Raw genomic sequence first — 18,674 nt, 5'->3', positions numbered from 1 at the left:
TCTCCTCGCTCAGGGAGCACTCCCAAGTTTTCCCCATGCCTCATCCAGGTGCCAGCCATGGTGAGGATCATGCATGAGAGACTTGCGTCCTCTGTGACTGCCGATGTCAGGCTATTAATGAACATTCTGAGGATAGCTGATGAACACCCTGCTGGTACAGTGCTGACCCTCCTGCGCTGTGCTCCATCGTGTGACAGGTATGGGGCCCACGTGCCTTGAGAGCTCAGGGCTCACCGGCCTTTAGGGCCCATCGCCCTGCACAGGCAGAGAGGTCCAGGAGCCTCGGGACCCTCTGTTTCCTGAGGCTGCTGCCAATGCTCCCTCCCTGCCCCTCAGGGCACTGGGGCTTTGTCACCTGGGACCCCACAGCTACACAGGGCATGGCTCTGTGACTGAGACACCCCTGACACAGAGCTCTGATCCCACAGAGCTGCCACAATGATGTGGAGAACTATAGCTTCATCAAGTCCCACAGTAGAGAAGGTCCTGCCAACATTGCTCTGTGTGATGGAGGATTGGCCTCTGCACAGCATGTTCACCTCTGATGGGGACGACACGGGTGTCTTTGCCCTGGCTGTGAGTTTCTGGAACTGGCCTTTGCTCTCCCCTAGGTCACCTCTCCAGCAGCTCTTCATCCTCTCCCTGCCTCAGGCACTGGGCTGAAACCTGGGCTAGGGGCAGGCTCAGGGGGCACCGGGCCCGCTGCTCCCCGTGCGTCTCCCCTCGGGCCCTGCCCCATGGACACCTCGGCACTGAGCACTGTCTTCATGTGCTTCTTTTGCAGGCAACTCTGGTGCTCTGGGTGATTATTCAGGTGCCCAAGTGCCACGAGGCAATGCACATTTATGCCTCCCACCTGCTTGTGGCTCTGATAGTTCAGATTTTTGACAGCACAGTGCATAGTAATGAGGAGGTTGACACCTTTTGGATGCAATGCCAGGAAGAACATGACCTTCACACAAACCCCAGCAGGTGCTTCCTCCCAGTCCTTCTGTCCCTCCCATGTCCCCAGGGCAGGAGTCAGAGATCACAGCATGACCTGGGCTTTGCTCTGCACACAGGTTTGCAGTGCAGACCATGAAGGCCCTGTTCTGCCGACTGCAGTGTGACAGTGTGGTCATGCAAATGGGACGCAAGTGTGGCTGGGACACGCTGGTCTGTGCTGACACCCAGCACTATGCCGTGGGTCTGCTGGCCAGGTGAGACCCCCTTCTACCCACTGCCCTCAGCATTTGTGCCCTGTGCCTGGGGTGCCTCACACGGTCCCTGTGGTCCTGGCCAGAGGGCCACGTCACTGAGGGATAGATGAGAAGACTGGAAAAGGCTGGGGGAGGAGGGTGCCCAGAAGAAGCCACCTCCCAAAGCGCCCACAGTCCCTCCAGGGTGGTGGGAAAAGACCAGATCTTTGTGTGCCAGTCCTGGGAGAAGTTTGCCCCTTCCGCTTCATGGTCTTAGTGCCCTTTTCCTCCTGCCCAGGGAGATGCACTGTGACTTGATACACTTGTGTTCCCGCATGGCATGCCATCTGCTTGGGCTGCTCAGCAAATCTGGGCATCGCTGCGATCTGCATTTCCTGGCATTCCTTGTGGAGGTGAGCCCCATGGCCAGCACTACCTCGCTGAGCTGCCTGCCAGCCCTGTCCCCTTGCATAGCCACAGCTGCCTGGGACGGTGCCCGCGCCCTGTGCTGCTGCCTGGGCCCAGCCCTGCGCAGTTCCAGGCTCCTGCCGGCCGGCTCCCCTGTCACTGCCCTGTGCCTTTCAGGTCCTGGATTGCCTGGATTTGAGTGAATGCAGGGACAGTGTTCTGGAGATAATGTCAAGGTACCTGCAGAGCGAGTGCAGGGAGAGGTGTCGCCTGGCGCTCAGAGGCCTCGTGGTGCTCAGCAAGGATCCCTCAATGGTGAGAACGGGGCAGCAGCTGAAGCTGTGCTGGGCAAAGCAGCCCCTTGGGCTGGCTGGGCTTCAGGAGCTGAGGCAGCTGCTCCCAGCTCTCTTGCCTTACCTGCCTGAGTGCTTTGGGACAGGCCTTTGGCCTCTGGGCCCAGCAGCAGCAGGGTGGGGTTGCAGTGCCAGGGTGGTCTTGGCGCTGCAGCCGTTCAGGGCTTCCCAGCACAGCCTTGTGTTCCAAACAGGCAAGAAGAATAGGAATCCTGTCTCAATGGCTTGTGTATGTGCTGGGTGATGCAGATGGAGAGGTGGTCAGGATGTCTCTCTGTGTCTTCACGAATGTTCTCCAGCACAAGGATATCCTGATATCCAGCACCACTGCCCCAAAGCTGGCTCAGGCACTCCTGCTGCTTTTTGACCACGTAAGGCTCTCTGCCCCCAGCCACGGGCATTGGCTGCTGCCCAGAAACTTTGTGCCCTATGCATTTTAAGCTTTTGCACAGGTGGGCTGGAGAAGTTGGTGCTGAGGTCTTTTCCGCTTCCTTTCCTCCAGGACAACAGCCATGTGCAGTTGCTTTCCATTCAACTTTTTCAAAAGATGATGGACTTGGTAGTAGATGAGGGAAAAAAGCCCCTGAAGAGAACTGCGAGCCAGAGCCTGCTCCCACTCTTCTTGCACTGCCATGAGGAGAACCAGCACGTGGCAAAGGTGAGGAGGAAGCTCGGCTGCCTCCTGCCCTCGAACCTCCCAGGCTGCGGCCTCCTCCTGACCTTGGCACAGGGATGTGAGTCCTGTGCTCTGGGCTGCGATGACATCTTCCACCTGTCCTGCTCTCCAGGCCTCTCGGGAAACACTGCTTTGTGCAGCCGGGTTCCTTAAGAAGAGGGGTCTGAAGCAGTCGATTAAGAATGAGAAGCTGTCAAAGTTTGGCAAATGCCTGGTAAGGACGGCCTGGAGAAGCTCCCTGTGCCCAGGGCTCAGTGTGTGGGGCTGGCAGCTGTGGCCCAGTGCTGCGCCCAGGGGCGCCAGCCTGCGCCCCACACGCTGCTCCCTTCCCTGGGACACACGGCTTCTTCTCCAGGCTCCTGTGACCCCGAGCCGGCTGCCGATGGAGCCCCAGCCCAGTGAGGCTGCGGGCCGGGCCTCAGGGCTGGGCGGGCACGGGAGGCCGGGGCTGGCCGCAGGCAGCGCCCGGCCGAGGGGCAGAGCCCGCGCCAACCCTTCCCTCCTGCCGCTCTCTGCAGCTGGCAGACGACAGGAGCCAAGCAGCTGAGCACCTGCGCCGGGCCTTGCCATACCTGCAAAGTCCACAGGAGTCCCTGCGAGAGGCGGCCGTCAGCTTCATCGGTGAGCCACGAGCCCGGGTTGGCTCCCTGCCCCACCGCAGCTCGGCCCCAGCCCCGGCTGCTGCTGTCCTGGCAGCGGCACCCGGGCCCGGCGCCCTGGAGCCCCGGCTGCCCTCGGGGCTGCTGCCGGCCTCTGGCAGCCGTGCCCTTGGGCTGAGTCAGGATGCGGCAAGGGCTGGGGCTGAGCCCTGCCGGGGCGGGAGGGCGTGTGGCCCCAGGGCTGGCAGCGCCGCTGGCAGGGAGCTGTGCCGCCGGGGCCCTGACAGGCTCTGTGTTCCCAGGGATGGCCAGGCGGTTCCTGAGGGGGCAGCCAGGAGAGCTTCACGTTCTCAGTGAGGGTGAGTGAGGGCAGCGGTATGTCAGAGGGGGCTGGTGGGGGGAACTGCAATCCCTGTCCCAGCTGCGGATGGTTTCGCTCTCTGTGTGGACGAGGGGTGGTGTGGGCAGACCACAGAGCGATTTCAGAGACGTGGGCGGGCGGATTTGTGCCCAGCGCCTTTCGGCTGATGCCGTTGGCCCCTCCTCTATTGTGGTTATGGCGAGAGCTGGGAGGGGTGTCCTTAGCAGAACAATCACCGGGTGTCCTCGCAAGTCTTCGTACTGACTGTAGTAGTTCATCTGTCTTGCAGCCCTTGAAGCCATGAGCAAAGATGACAGCCCATCCTCCACTAACCTGGAAATTCAAGCCATTTTTGGACAAAGATCTGCAGAGCTCAAGTCATCTTATGGAATAAGAGAACTGTCTGAAGAACAGTACCCGGAGACAGTGAAGAGAACACCACGACTCAGTGTCACTGGACCTCCAGGCACGGCTGATGCTGAGCACAGCTGAGCCTGTGGGAAGCTCCCATAGCTCCTGCTTCCTCCCTCCCTTTTGACAGCTCCCTCCCTCCAGCCCTCAGACCTTGCCCATCCCCTTTTTTTTTCCCCCCCATCTCATCCCTTCACTTTCCCTTCCATTAATAAACCTTTTGGTTTCTCCCCCTTACCTGCATCTCCGTGGAGCTGAAGGGTCACAAATCCAGAGCTCTGTGACACACAGGCCCCTCCTGCCGTTCTCTCCTGCACCGTGTTTTGTGCAGAGACGCAGAGGAAGGAGCGCAGATCAGGCTGGAAAGGTCCCTGTGCTGAAGGTCCAGTTCCACAGCACTGTGGAGTTAAAGGTCTTGCTGAGCACCCTGAACCTTGGATTTTGGAAGAGCCAAGCTGAGTATGCCCTGAATGCGGCTGTGAGGGATTCTGTGGCAAGCATCCACAGAGGGCAAAGGAGCTTGGAATGCCTGAGTCTTTCTAGAACAGCTTCCTGAAAGCACAGCAATGCTCCATCCCTGGACAGGATCAGGAAGAGGGCAGAACCAGAGACCATCTGGGCTTAACAGGGAGCTTTGGGTGTGCCTAAGAGCAAATGAAGCAGCAGCACAGTGGCTGAGACCCACATGTGTCACTGTGCCACTGTCCGGAGCGCTGTCAGGCAGTGCCGGGATCCCGGGTTTGGTTCTGGGCCCCACAAGTGAGGAATCGCAGCCCCTGCCTCAGAGCCAGCCAGAAAGCCAGCCAAGTGAGACCAGAGGAAGGGCACCTTTCCAGTCTCTCTTGGGCATGGCTGCAAAACTGTCCCTGCTTCTTCTTCCTCCGCCTGTGTTTGGGGTGTGCTGATGGCAGAGCCAGCCAGGTTGGGCTCTGTCTTCCAAAGCCAGTTGAGAGCAGGCATGAAAAGTACTGTGCGCACAGTGGAAAGTCCTGGAAGGTGCTGGCAAGAGTGTCCTGCAGGATCAGGACTCTGGTCTCCAGCCAGGAACAGCCTGGTTTTGCTGCCGTGACCACAGGCAGGAGTTGAGGCAGGTGAAGAGGCAGCAGGCAACTTGTGTTGGTAGAGAGTCTGGGGCTGCACATCTGAACCTCCACCTGGAAGCACACTCGGGGGGGATACAAGTGAAGAACTGGAGTGCCTGTTCTGAAAGGACCAGAAGTAATTCAGCCTTACCAGGGTTTCTTAAGAGTACATTGGTGTTCCCCAGAAAAACTACACATTTGGGGAAATGCTTTTGGAGGAAAGGGATTTGCTTCTCAAGGAAAGTGCTTCCCAAGGAGCTCACAGTGAGGTAGGTGCAAGTCTCCTCCCGTGGACATGATTTTCTGAGCCTGAGATAGTTTTCAGCCTGTCAGTGGCTGATATGTTTCCCAAGGGAAAGTCTTTTGGGAAACTTTTCTTTCTCAAGGACTGTTTTTTGTAAATAGGTTTTGGTTTTCAAAACAGTGTTGTACAGATGTTCTAGATGTGTTTTTCTCTTGTTCCATCAATAGAACAAGAGAGGTGTTGTTCCTTTTACCAATCAGGTTAACCTGTACCGGAACACCTTATAAAAGGAGCTGAAAACCCTGAAATAAAGGCTTTCTGCCTCCTTGGGGTGAAACCTCTGCTGTTGTGATCGAATCCATGCTTCTATTTTGTGTCCTCTAGCAACATCCCCCTTTGGCTCTCTCTGGTCCTTTGAGTCCTGAGGCCTGTTGCACTTGGCAGAGGGGCAGGGAAGGGAGAAGGCTGTTAAGAACAGGTTTGACATCTACCTGGACCTGTGGAGATTGAATCATCATAGAATCAAGAAATAGTTTGTGTTTGATGGGATGTTAAGTACAATCTGCTTCCACTACCTGCCATTAGCTGGATTACCTTCCACTAGATAATGTTGGTTCCATCCTGGTCTTGAACACTTCCAGGAGCAGGGCAGACACAGGTTTTCTAGTCAACGTGTGTTGTGGCCCTATCCTCACAGGGTAGAATTTCTTCCTAATACCCAGCATTAGTGTACTCTTTTACTTAAAAGCCATTCTCCCTTGTCCTGTCAATATATGCTCAATATATAAATTCAAACTTGAGTCTCAATTTGTGAATCTGAAAGATGAATGATCTTCAGAACTTTTTGCAAAAGACTAAAGAAGCTGAAGTTTTTCTTGACTGACAAGGAAACCTTGTTGTGTTTCACTAAATGGTATCCTTCAAATTGTGTTATTGGAGGGGTGATGCCTGTGACTGCAAAATGTGAGGAAAGGTAAAAGAATTGCTCTTGTGAAGTTTATTTATTACCATCTCTTTCCTTTTCAAAATAACAAGTGGTGAAGGTTGTGGGGAGGAGAAGTGGAACTAAGTTTAGTTTCTCTGAAGTTGATGAACTGCAGATCCTCATGATGGGGCAGAGATCTGAGCATCACAGAGATTGCTGCTGTATGTTCTTCCTGGCAAGCAACAGAATAAAGGAAAGGAAGCTTGGGGAACAGCTCTATTTCTCTTGGAAGGCTTCTGGTAACTTGAAGATGTGAGATCTGCAGCCTTGCTAAGTTTGGTGTAGTTTAGTGATTAATGAGTATGTTGACTTTTAAAACAAAACTCCAGACTATGGGATTTGAGTATTTATCTGAAGAGCTCAGTGAATGCTTGTTTGGCTTTGCCAAATGCCAAAGGAACAACCAGATCTAATCAGTGAAAGCAAGCTAGAGGTTTAATATAACTGAGTGTTGTTCCAGTATCAAGAAAAGTATCTTTGGGTGATAATGGAACACACCCTTGTATCTCTAAAATTACTGTTCATAAGATCCACTCTGATTTCCTCAAGTACTCGCTTATATTGGATGTTTCCAAATATAGTTTCACAGATGTTTATGCATGTGCGTGTGGAAGTGAGAATGTACATTCCCTATGCAATTTTCCCTTCCTGGTAATGATGAAAAGTTTTTTGATTGTTGCAGTCAGCAGTTTTATAGTTAAGACTCTGCTTTTGGTCTGTTTAATATACAAGCAGGAGAAGGTTTTGTGGTGGCTCTTTGTCCCACGAGCAGTGATTTTTGTGTGGACTGAGACGCTTGTTAGCAGTCTCTCTTGTTAAATATCTCTGTAGACAAGCTGCCAGGGAGTATGGCTCTTCTTTCTTGGACTCCTCCTTTCCTGTGAACATGCTGAGTGATCATGTGAAAAAGCCAAGATAGCAAGATTAGAATCAGAAGAAGAAATTTAATGGTGGTAAAGAGTTAATAGATTCCAGCTGGATGTTGCTGAAGGAGGAAAGTCATGATGCAACTTGTAAACCTGAAAAGGCAAAACAAGAGGGTCTGTGTGCTCCTAGGAAAGGAGAGAATTTAATCTGTCCTGTTCAAAATCCTGTCTGTTCCCTCAAACAGCCCTTTTTTGGAGCACTTATGTTTAGCTCTGTGAAGAACAGGTACTCAGGTATTTGTCTGGAGATGAGTTTGCAACAGGGACCTGACTTCCTCTTTTTTTTCCCTGTGCAAGGTCTTAAGGGCAGGCAGATCTTTGGGTTCTCATCTGTCCTTCAGCCTAGGCAATCCCACCGCAAGAAGAGATGTTGATTTAAAAGAAAACCATGCCCAGCTTGAGGAAGCAGAGGGAGATCTGGGTTCAAATGAGAAATGAAAACATGCTGTAGAGTAGAAAAAGACTGAACGGCAAATCAGGAGATTATAGTGTGGCTGTGGGAATGCAGTTAATTTTTAGAAACAAAACCTAGGCTTGCTTCCCTAGCAGAGGGAAATGTCATTTGCTTGGATTCTTCCTGTTCCTGTGCAGATAGGAAGGCAGAGTCCTGTGAGAATTTTTATTATGCTTTATGGGATTCATGTTAGCAGAATGAATATTCACCATTTCTGGACTTCTTTGGAGAGCAGCTTCACAGCTTGCCTTGTCCAGAGTTAGTGTGTTGAACATTTGTTTTTCCTGAGACATGGGAAATATTTCTGCTGTCAAATTTGCATGGCTTTCACTTCTGTTTTCAGAGAACCCTTAATATTTACTTGGAAATTTTATTGTCCCTGCGTTGGTGGAAATGCTCACTTTTTTATTCTCATGAACTTAAAAGTCTTTCCATTTTTCTGAAGATATTTCAATACACTGCAAGAGCCAAGAGGATGTTTGAGAGATCTTAGCCATTTTTTCTTGTGAATAACTGATTCAGATGGAGCATCAGGGATTTAATTTCCAGACAAGCTGCAAAATGCAAGTTTTCATTTCTTCTGTGCTATTAGCTGAAGCTTGAAATACTCTGCAGTGATAGCAGAAAGTCAGTAGGATATTGTGACTGTCTGGGGGAGGAATGCAAGTCTTTGCCTTTGTGTTTTAGAACTGTGTTTGTTTTAAATCTTTTGGTGTTAGCAAAAAGCTGAACAAGAACAATGTGTTTCTGTAGTTTCTTAGGGTTTTCTCGCCTTGGAGGCAAGAGATCTCTCTTTAAAAGCCATTTCCCACTCAGTTTATCTCTTCAGAGTTCCATACAGCTCCCACTCTAGTCAGCCACAAGTCTTCTGACTTCACAGCAAGTTGATTTGGGTCAAGACCCATGATTTTAACAATGTGGAGGAAATTAGGAGATCTGGCTTGCATCTCCAAACAAGGCCCTGTAGCAAATAACATAGATGTTTTTTCTCCATCTCCTCCAAAGATGAGCAGGAATATTGACTCTGAAATGTTAAGTTTCAATATTGACATTTTTTTGTCATGAGAAGTGGTTTTTTTTTTCCATAGAAGGCCATAAATTGTTGCAATTTTTTTATAGATATATTTTTTATTATTATATTTTTTTTAATAAGCAACTTTACTTCTTAACTTTTATTAGGAAAAATAATATTCCAGGGTGAGTGGGATGTCCTCCTTATGAAACACTGCTGGGAAAGATGTGGGACTCTGGTCGAGTTGAGAGAGAAATTCTTTCCCCTCTTAGAAAATTCTTACTGTAACTTGCACTTAATCAGTTTTCAGATCTTGGTATCTGAAGAGCTTTTAATGAAGTATTCTTCACTAGAACATGACCCTTTCAGGCATTTGCAAAAATGGAGTCCCAAGAAAAGCCATTTAGAAGGAATTTCACAGGAATCCTGGAATGTTTTGGGTTGGAAGAGGCCTTAAAGCCCACCTCTTTCCACCCCCTGCCATGGGCAGGGACATCTTCCACTATCCCAGGTTGCTCCAAGCCCCATCCAGCCTAGTCTGGAACACTTCCAGGGATCCAGGGGCAGCCACAGCATCTCTGGGCAACCTGTGCCAGGGCCTCACCACTCTCACAGGGCAGGATTTCTTCCAGTATCCCGTCTAACCCTGCCCTCAGTCAGTGGGAAGCCATTCCCTGTGTCCTGTCACTCCATGCTTTTGTAAACACTCCAAAGAGGAGGCCTGAGAGTGGCCCCAGTCCTTGCCACGTGCCCGAAGGCAGAACAACGCTTCTGTGTGCCTTGAGGCCTTCAGAAAGTGAGGCAGAGCAGATGGGAATTTACAAAAGAGTGGGAAGTACATTAATTAGTCTTTTCTTCCCAGTTTCTTCAAACATCTTTGCAAAATAGCGACAATGAGTCATCCTGAGGCCCGGTCATTTTTCCTGTGGTTAAGAGTTCCCAGACTTTTGTAGGATGTATGCTGTTGGAAGCATGGATTTACTCCACACTTTTTTACAGGCATCTAAGCTATCATAAATAAATAAAAGTCAGGAAACCTTAGCTAAAAGCCTTTTAAAAATAAAATTAAAACAGTCAAGGTAAGTATAAGGGGGCGTGTACTGATTTATGTATGGATATAAACCAAATCCTGTTCCTTCTAGGCAGGATTTAAGTCATATTTTTGCAGTGCTTCTCCCACAGAAGCACATGGAAAACCTTCCAGTGACTTCAGAGAGGACAAGGATCCCATCTCAGATGTAGCCCAACCTCTAGAGAGCACATCTGTCCAGTGACAGATCAACTGTGATAAGGAATTTTGCAGGCTCTGTTAGGAAGCCACTGAGAACAAGACTGCCTAAATCATGGGAAACAGCAGAGGGGGAAAGAAAAATAAACAAATATGGACTGGTTTAACCTTAAATTCAAATTTATTTCTGTTTTTCAGTGTATTTTACATGAAGAAGAAGGCAGTGATGCTTTTTCCTCTATATCTAATCTTCATGCTGTCTCTAGGCACATGGTACAGAACTTAGATTCTAGTAAATGAGTAAATTTACCACTTAAAACACCAAATTATTATGTGGGGGAGGCTGAGCTCCAGAAATACCAGCATATCTGGTCTGATCAACTTAACAGCACGCCACACTTTCTTCTGGTTGTGTTGTATCCCACACAATGGCAAATGATGCTTTTCCTTGTAGTAGCTGCCTTGGGCAGAAGTCATGCAGTGGGAAGGTAGTCTCAAAAAACAGAGTTTTGACCCTAAAAGAGGTCTTATTCAGAATTACTGGAGGACTTTTCTTGCATATCACAGATACAGCTGGAAAACCCAAAACAACTCTTTGCTTCTTGTCCCTGTGGACTTTGTTACAGAATTTGTCATCCTTCAACATTCATGTTTGCAACCTATTGCGTTTTTAGCTGTTTGTGTTCTGTGTTTGTTGGTGGAGCTGATATCAGCCCTTGCCTCCATTGTGTGTGTGTTGTCACTTATGAGTGGTCAGCTCTACAGCAGCAAAACCAGGAGCAGTAATTTGGGGAAGTTCAAGTTATTGCACTAAAAGCACTTTCATTTTAATGTTTTGGCCTGAATTTCTTATTCAGGCAATCCAAATTAACTAAATTAACTAAATTAACCAAATTTACTAATTTAAATTAACCAAATTAACTAATTAGCTAAAACTCCAAATTAACTAAAATGTAGTAATAGTTGTAGACAAAGGCAAAGAGATTGGGACTTTGAGGACGACCTATGATATTTAGTTATATTAACATTAGATATTAACAACATGAGTGGGATTGGGGGACAGAGTCAGAAAAGGAAATTGTAAGAATTCCCATAATTTGGAGCACTTCTCCCAGATGTGATATGTGATGTTTTTGTGTGCCTAAGCACTCTGGATCCTCTGAGATGATTGGGGAGATGGATTTAGCCCAAAGATCCTGGGGAAGGAGCTTAGAATTAGAGGATAAGACACTATGGACTCACAGATTTCTTGTCAAGTTCATTAACTCACCAAAGGCTTGTCTTAGAGACTGGGTTTAGATCTGGATCCTTTGATTCTGTTGTTTGGGTTTTTTTGTTGCTGTTGTTGTTTTTTCATTTTTTTTTTAAAATTAGGTCTTGAGCACCTTGGCAGTTTTGCAGCCCTTCCAGGTGCACTTTGTGGCCAAAACAGAAACCCTCAGAGTCTGGCAGCTCAGGGATCTCTTAAGCACTTTCAAGGGGTCTCTCAAACACTTTGTTGTGTTTGTGACACTGAAGGACCGTGACAGGCAACGTCCTGTTGAAAGCCCTGTGTCTTGCATGATCACCTGTGGCATCTTTGTGTCTGTCAGTCCAGCGGCACACTGAGGAGTGAATCAGTGAGGAGAAAAGCTGTCAGAGGTTCTGCTGGACAATTTGTCCCCGTGGCAAGCCAGAACAGCTCCTTGAACTGCTTTGGAGTTTGACTCATGTCAGGAGGGGACCTTTCTCTCAGCAGTTTCCCGACTTCCTTCTGGGCTCATTTGTTTTTCTTACAGGGGTGGTTTGTGCTGCAGGGACTGCAAGGAGAGAGCATTCATCTGTCCTCTGACACATACCTGCCTTGCCCCCCTCCTGCTCCTGGAGAGCACAGCTGGCACAAACCCCTCCTTGAAGAGGTAAACCAAATGGATCAGATTCATCATGGGATGGGGCCGGTAGGAAATGCAGTGGTGTGCAGTGCCAAAGCCATGATGTGTGTGCTCTTTCCATTGGGAGCACTGACTCATAAAACGGAATAAAAAGCTGCTACATTTCTGCATGATGAAAAAAATGGGCCCCAGTCTAGTCCCCCTTCTGCATTCACACTGTCTCTGTCCAGTGAACACTTTCCCTGTTAGAGCTTGGGAAACCTGGCTTCCCTTGGTAGGAATTAAATTTGTTTCAGCTGAAATGAATTGCGTGTCACCTTGGATGGGCCTTCTCCTCATCCCTAGCCAGGGCCAAGCACTGGTCTTGTGACTTTCTAAATACAATCCAGATTATTTATTTGCTGTAATTTTAATTCAGACGAGAAGAGTCTGGCCATGTCTCCTTCAGGCTGTGCTGTCAACTGGGTGCTGATCAGCTATTCATGCTTGGTAGAAAATAGAGAAAGAAGCCCTCTCCACGCCATGGTTCTCACTTCTAATTCCTGTTTCAAGCACGGAGTGTGAGAGACCAGCAGGAGAAGTAAATCAGATAATCAGAGGCAAGGAAGCTTTGGAGGGGGTGGGAATATTCTCACTATCCGGCACGAGGTGCAATGGTTAAACACTGGATTTTATTGCATGATGTGTTACAAAGTGATTGTGATGTGGTGTTAGACCTCGTGCAGTCTTCTTTATAAGTGGATAAAGTTTAGGCAAAAAAACCCTTGAACCTCTAATTGTTGCAGCTATGAACTGAGATACACAGCTAAGTTGCAGTTTATATTACTGTGACCATTGTGCCATAGTCTCAAACTATCTGAGATTTCTGGAAATGCCTCTTTATGTTGCCTAAAATAGGAACAAATGCAATATAATTTAAATTGTGTGCCTTTGGTAGCAGCAGCATAATAAACATAGAAGTTAAAGAGACTCTGTCAAGTCTGGATTTGGATCAGTGATCCTTGTGGGTCCCTTCCAACTCAAGATACTCTATAATTAAGAAAGAAAAGATATCTTGCTTTGCACTGAGGTTCATACACAGCTCAAGGAATCACTGCTGCTTGTCCACACCCTCACAGCTGCTAATTGTGTGAGTTGTGCCTTAGCCAAAACCTGCTCCTCATTTTTTGTGCACCCCAGGCTTCGATGCTTAGCTCCTGTGGTTTTGCTGGGAGGGAGGGGGGAGGAGGTCAGCTGTTGAGAAAAAGTAACCTGGCTTCTATCAAGTTGAATCCATTCCCCTTTGTTCTGACACCCCAGGCCCTTGAAAATAGTCTCCACCTTTCCTTCAGGTTCCTTCAGGTACTGTAATGTCACAATTGTGTGTCTAATTGAGTGTCTTATCTAGGTGGTGTAAAAGATGGTACTGTTGTTGTGGCAAGACTTGTCCTTTCGAGCAATGCCTTCCATGATTTATTTTTTTAGGGGGAATCCAGAGGGATGTATAAGCAAGATTACAGTTACTTGGTGGCTACTCTCTCAATGTCCTGTTTGGGCCACTAAATTCAATTTTTGTTAGCTTAAGGCATCCTAGTGAAAACATTCTTGTTGCTTGGATTGGGCCTGGCTTTCTTTAACCAGTGGGTTTTTCATGTGCTCTGGGAATACATGCTTGCATTGCAGTTCAGTGCTGGCTAGATGAAGTTGTCAGTGTGTGTGAATTTCTGGAGGCAGGGTGGTTTCCTGCTCAGAGTGGGAACAAAGTTAAAGGCCAGGAGCTCTGCTTAAATCCTTTTGTTATTAGCAGAATGTATTGTGGCCTTTGGCATCCCCTAATTCTGCTTCTCTGCAAACTGATAGATGATTATGGTGATTATGGTAATTAGGGTACCTGCCATTTGTGGGAATGTGGAGGATCCAGGAGAAGAATGCAGCCTTTTCGAAACTTCAGACCAATACATCTGTTGAGTACTAATGGTTTGTTAAATTTATTGAGCGCTTTGGGACTGCTGAATGAAAAACCTTATATAAATGGCACTTAATTATAGTTATTGCTCGAGAAGGGCTTGCACGAAAGCAGCAGTTATCTCGGAATCTGGGAAACAAAGGTCTGGAGCTCACTGCCAACATCTGCTACCACTTAAAACTTACAGCATGAGACACTAATTTGGAGAGAGAGATTCTGCAGCCCCTGAGTGTGGCAATCCTTTGGTGAGCCTCTTCATACCCTGAATGTGTTCTGTCCACCTTAACTCCTTGGGAAGGGACTCTGCCCTGGGTTGTCACAGGGATCATGGGACATTCCAGTTACAAATCTGCTTTAAATGCTGTTTCCTTCCTCACAGAATTGAACAGAAACAGGCAGTGATGTTTTTTACTCATGACCTCAGGTGTCCTCACAAACATGGGCAGGACTGTGCTGTAGAGTACCGAGCAAAGTTTTCCAAGGCAGGTAAGGAAGCTTTCTATTTCTAGGAGCTCTTTCAAGCTCTTGGGACTCAGCATGTGGAAAAATCCATTAATGTGTGGGGTTTGGCTCTGGCTGTTCTGCTTCTGGATCAGTGGGAAGCTCCACCCCTCCATTTGAAGAGAAACTGGGGACCTTGCAACACCAATCTACTGTGAGTCATCTACCCAGTGGCTTCAGAGGAGAGAGGAGTAAAACCTTCTACCCCCCACAAGCTGATTGCCAAGGAGTGCTGCCATGTCCTAGCAATTTCATGGATATTATGATGAATTCACTGACAAGCTTCTTGGAGACTTTCTGTGCTGCAGCAACAGCAAAGGGAATAGGGCAGGGCAAAGACATTTATTTAATGCTTCTATTTCTGTTCCTGTTCTGGGCCAATAAACTGAGCTGGCTTTTGACCAGCAGGTTTGCTCACAGTCATTAGGAGCAGGTAAAGGTGACCGGTGAAGTTCTGTGTGTTGACTGAACTGAATTCTTCCCATAACAGCAAAAATTGATCACTTAGCCATTTTGGGAGCTAAAGACAAAGCCTGTGATTCAGTATAAGCACTGTTTTCTTTATCCTATTTTTTAAATATAATCCAGGGAGCTTCCAAATCTTGTTTTGATGTCTGTTTTTAGCTTTTTATATTGTCTGCTCCCAAAAGCTTTAGAAAGAGGCCAGAACATCACCTCAGATGTGTGAGCAGTCCTTCTAGGGCACACAAGATCCAGCCTGAGGTTTAATTTTATGTCAGGTTGAGGAGGAGTTTCTTTTTGGAGATCTCCCATGTCACACAGTCTTCCTTGTCACTAGGGGATGGGAAGAGAGGGCTCACGTTCCACCTGCTTCATTCATGCCACCCTTGGTCATAATGGTCTTTTAACTCCATTTGATATATAAATACTTCATTATTCAGCAAACCCTTTTGTTAGAGGTTGGGAGGAAAGGTTCTTTTTCTGAGATCCTTTTTCTTTAGCAGCTTAACTACAAATGGAGGCAAAAAATGGGAATCAGTGAATGAGTAGTTTTACTCCTCTTTTGATATTCCCTGCTCTTAGGACATTTTTGTAGCTCTTTCCATCCCACAGAGATGAATGTTTCCTTCGGCATCTGCCCTGCCATGAATCCATCCCTACAAAGGCCTGTGGTTGCTCAGCACACTTGCATTAATAATAATTTGGCTGAGAGCTGTGCTCTGTGCTCAGGACAGCTGGGATTGCTCTTGCACTTCCTTTCCCAGAGTACTAGGAAGGAAGATTGCCTCCATAGCAGCTCTGCATAGCTCAGGAGAGAGTGGAGAATGGAAGGCCAAAGATCAGTTGGTTCTCAGATAATTTCGTGGTGGCAAGAGCTGTAATTTCCACAGTGGTTGGTTCTGGTTTTGATCATGAGTCCATGGCCTTCCCACTTGCATGCTGGACTGGGAGAGTGGAAATATTAATTTGAGCATGGAAGGTTTGTCCCTTTGCCAGTGGCTCAGGAGAATGGAGAGCTGGTGTTTGTACATGGATGTGAATTCTGGTTTTTGCAAGGATCTTTATAAAGCAGCAGATACATATTTCCTTCTAAAGGCATGAAAATCCTTTTCACTCAGGATTTGTCTATGCTTTCATAGACTTTGAGATCATGCTCAGATCATGCTCAGTAGCTCCTATTCACAATCCAAACTGTTTGTTTTCATTGCTTCATGTTCTGCTCTGCAAAGTTATTGATGCTTAATGGGTTAACTCCTTTAGTAATAAGGAAGCTGATATTTTTCTTCCTAGTCTTGAAGTTTCCCCGTAGGAGCAATTCAAGCTGACTGCCTCATGCTTTTGACAGTGCCTTTGACACTTCCCTAACAAGGTCTTAAGTATTGTCGGTCCCTAGTGCTTTAGAAACGGTAAGTCAGAACCTCAAAGACTGAAAAATAAAATCAAAATTACTTTTTTCCACATCTTCTAAATCTTTTAAGGCTTGTTAGTTCCTATTCCCCAGGCCTTCCTGAACTGTAACTGCTGAAGTGCTTTTTCTCACAAAACTGTTCCCAGAGCAGCATTTTGAACAGTGTATTGGGTAATCCGACAGTTGACAACATTGATTGTGCAGAGTGTTATTGGCTTGTTCCCTGTGCCGATTTGAGACATGTCAGTGGGGCTGGATATTGCTGAGAGTCTGATTAAAATTTTGATGTGCTCATCCTCAGGTTGTCTGTGCAAGAGGGAAGTACTTGGGCTGGATTTGAGGCAGATGGATTAAAATCTAGGCTCTACGTGGAGCACATGGAGCATCTTCCTTGCTTATGCGTTCCCTAGCAGAGGAACCGAGGTCAGGACAAGCTGGAAAAGATCATTCCCGCTGTTAGATAGGGCATGTACTGATACAAGAGCCCCAGATATAAGGCAGTGAGAAATCCTGTGCTGCTGCAGCTGTTTGCCCTCCAGTATTTTTGGTTGTTGATCTCTCAGGCACGGCTACTGCTGAATTTGCTCCTTGGGACCATTCAACATATCCATATTGGGGATTTTATTTGGAACTGGAGAGAAAACACAATCCTAGTGCATTTTACGCCCTCTTGGATCAAGGGCTGGATGAATTTTCTATCTTCCCCTGCAGTAGTTTCAGGAAATGTTTTGTTCCTGGTGATGCTCCATCAGAGCTGCTTTGAGGAGATGCTCTGGCTGATGTGCAGCTCCAGCCTCAGAGCCTGCTCCAGAAACATTCCTGCCAAATGCCTGGCCAATGAGTCCCTGCTTCCCAGCACCAACAACTGGCTCCTTGCAAGGTGGGGAACTGCTGGGGGAGGGAAGCATTTCATGAATCACAACTCCCACGCCTTTGCATACCCACAAATTCCCAGCCAAAATACTTCTACCCTTATTCACACCAGTTCCCACCTTTACTCCAGAATCTTTTCCATCTGTCCTGCAGGCTGCTGTGCAAAAGGGAGATGAGGGAATCCAGGGCTTCTCTGAAAAGGCAGAGAGCTGACTTGAAGCAATAAATGTGTGTGCCTGCATCCAGTGGCCCCTGTTCTCCCCTGTTCCTGCTGCCATTGCCATCACCAACAGGAAGAGGATGGATTTACCAGTCCATCTGCTGTAGGAGTATCTTGCAGCTGGACAAGAAGCAGCCTCAGTTTCTAAGTCTTGAGAAGCTTTCTCAGCTCTGAGAGCCTGCAGAGGGACTCTGCTCATTTTTCATGGGATGTTTATTTGATAGTAGGTCAAGGAGCATATTTTTTTCTGGGTCTTTAGCTAGTGGCTGGGATTTCCTGCAGTGTGGACTGTTTTGAGCATCTAAAAGCACGTGCTGACTGGTTTAGGACACTCTAAAATGGCTTGGTTTGGAAGACCTGGGTGGGAGTATCAGGCAACACCCAAAACTTTTGTGCTTTTGGGATATTAGCAGTGCCTGGAAAGGAAAAGATAGCAGTTTTCTTTCTGATGTGGAATGGTGAAAGCAAACCACCCTGTTGCTGGAACATTAATCATGAAGGTACAGGTACCGATTGCCCTTTCTACCATATGTTGGGGTGCTAAGAGTGGTGTTCTTCTCTTCCTCTTTCTTTTCCCATATCCATGAAATAAGGATGGTAACTTGCCTGTTTATCTTCCTAGATGTAATGCAAGGATATTTATCCCATACTCTTTTTGAGTTGGTGTTTGGATACCAGTGAAATGGATAGGCATGAAGAAGCCAAATCCCACTAGGCTTATCTTGTCCTCAAAGAGATTTCCAGGGCTGGATCTGCTCCATAAAAGAAGTATTTCAATATGAACAGAGGCCTTTGAGCTGGTTGAGGACGCTGAAGGTTGGCAGGAGTGGCTGCAGCTGGCTCATGGTTCGAGGAGGAAATGCCAGGCAGGAGTTTGTCACTGTGTAACTGATATTCCTAGCTCCACCCTGCTCCCTGTCCTCCAGCTAAAGCTTTCCATGGAAAATTTAGCTGCCATTGGCTGTGGTTGAGGCTCCAGGCATTGAGGCAGCTTTCATTTGTGCTGTTCAGGTCTTTAAAAAAACACAGCAGGGACTAAACCCCCAGTGAGGTCAGTCTGGGTAGTGACTGATGGATGAAAAGTTGGCCTTGTCCCCCAAAATGGTGATTATTACTGTCTTTATAGTCATGTCTGAGAGAGGGGGTGACTCAGCTCTATCAACATCTCAGCTGCCTTACAACATTGTCTGTGTCTTCATTAACCACCTAAGGACCTTGGGCAGACAGGGAATGGTGCTCAGTTCCTCTCATCATTCAGCTGGGCTGAATCTTGGCCATGGTGGGAGGCAGGTTCTCCCCAACTCAGTGATACAACACTCTCCAGTTAGGCTGGCACTAATGATTGGGAACATTGGTTTTGGAAGGAAATTCGGCATTGGACAACAAAGAGTCAAGATGCTTATTTTGTTCACAACTGAGCTGCAGAGAATTTCAGGATATGGTTCTGACTTTTTCTTAAGCATTTTGCTTTCCTCAC

The 18,674-nt window shown here is 47.5% G+C and overlaps 1 protein-coding gene across 1 annotated transcript in view; it reads left to right on the top strand.

Annotated features, from left to right (window-relative positions):
* Window positions 1-4,223, top strand: part of LOC148183891 (maestro heat-like repeat-containing protein family member 7) — a 34,982-nt gene extending 30,759 nt beyond the window's left edge. Inside the window, exons 4-15 of the mRNA XM_088058972.1 lie at window positions 14-197; window positions 429-576; window positions 785-972; window positions 1,062-1,199; window positions 1,477-1,591; window positions 1,764-1,901; window positions 2,134-2,310; window positions 2,442-2,597; window positions 2,728-2,829; window positions 3,134-3,236; window positions 3,517-3,573; window positions 3,865-4,223. Of these exons, the coding sequence (XP_087915098.1) occupies window positions 14-197; window positions 429-576; window positions 785-972; window positions 1,062-1,199; window positions 1,477-1,591; window positions 1,764-1,901; window positions 2,134-2,310; window positions 2,442-2,597; window positions 2,728-2,829; window positions 3,134-3,236; window positions 3,517-3,573; window positions 3,865-4,067 (1,709 nt within the window). The 3' untranslated portion in view covers window positions 4,068-4,223. The remainder of the gene's footprint in view (window positions 1-13; window positions 198-428; window positions 577-784; window positions 973-1,061; window positions 1,200-1,476; window positions 1,592-1,763; window positions 1,902-2,133; window positions 2,311-2,441; window positions 2,598-2,727; window positions 2,830-3,133; window positions 3,237-3,516; window positions 3,574-3,864) is intronic.
* The last annotated feature ends 14,451 nt before the right edge of the window (window positions 4,224-18,674 follow it).

This window comes from Pseudopodoces humilis, chromosome 8 (genome assembly GCF_049639895.1).
Source record: "Pseudopodoces humilis isolate 2021_Gansu_Grassland_sample_001 chromosome 8, ASM4963989v1, whole genome shotgun sequence".
Classification (NCBI taxonomy): Eukaryota; Metazoa; Chordata; class Aves; order Passeriformes; family Paridae; genus Pseudopodoces; species Pseudopodoces humilis.
Note: the sequence above shows the minus strand (reverse complement) of the source record. Positions and strands in the feature narration are given on the sequence as shown.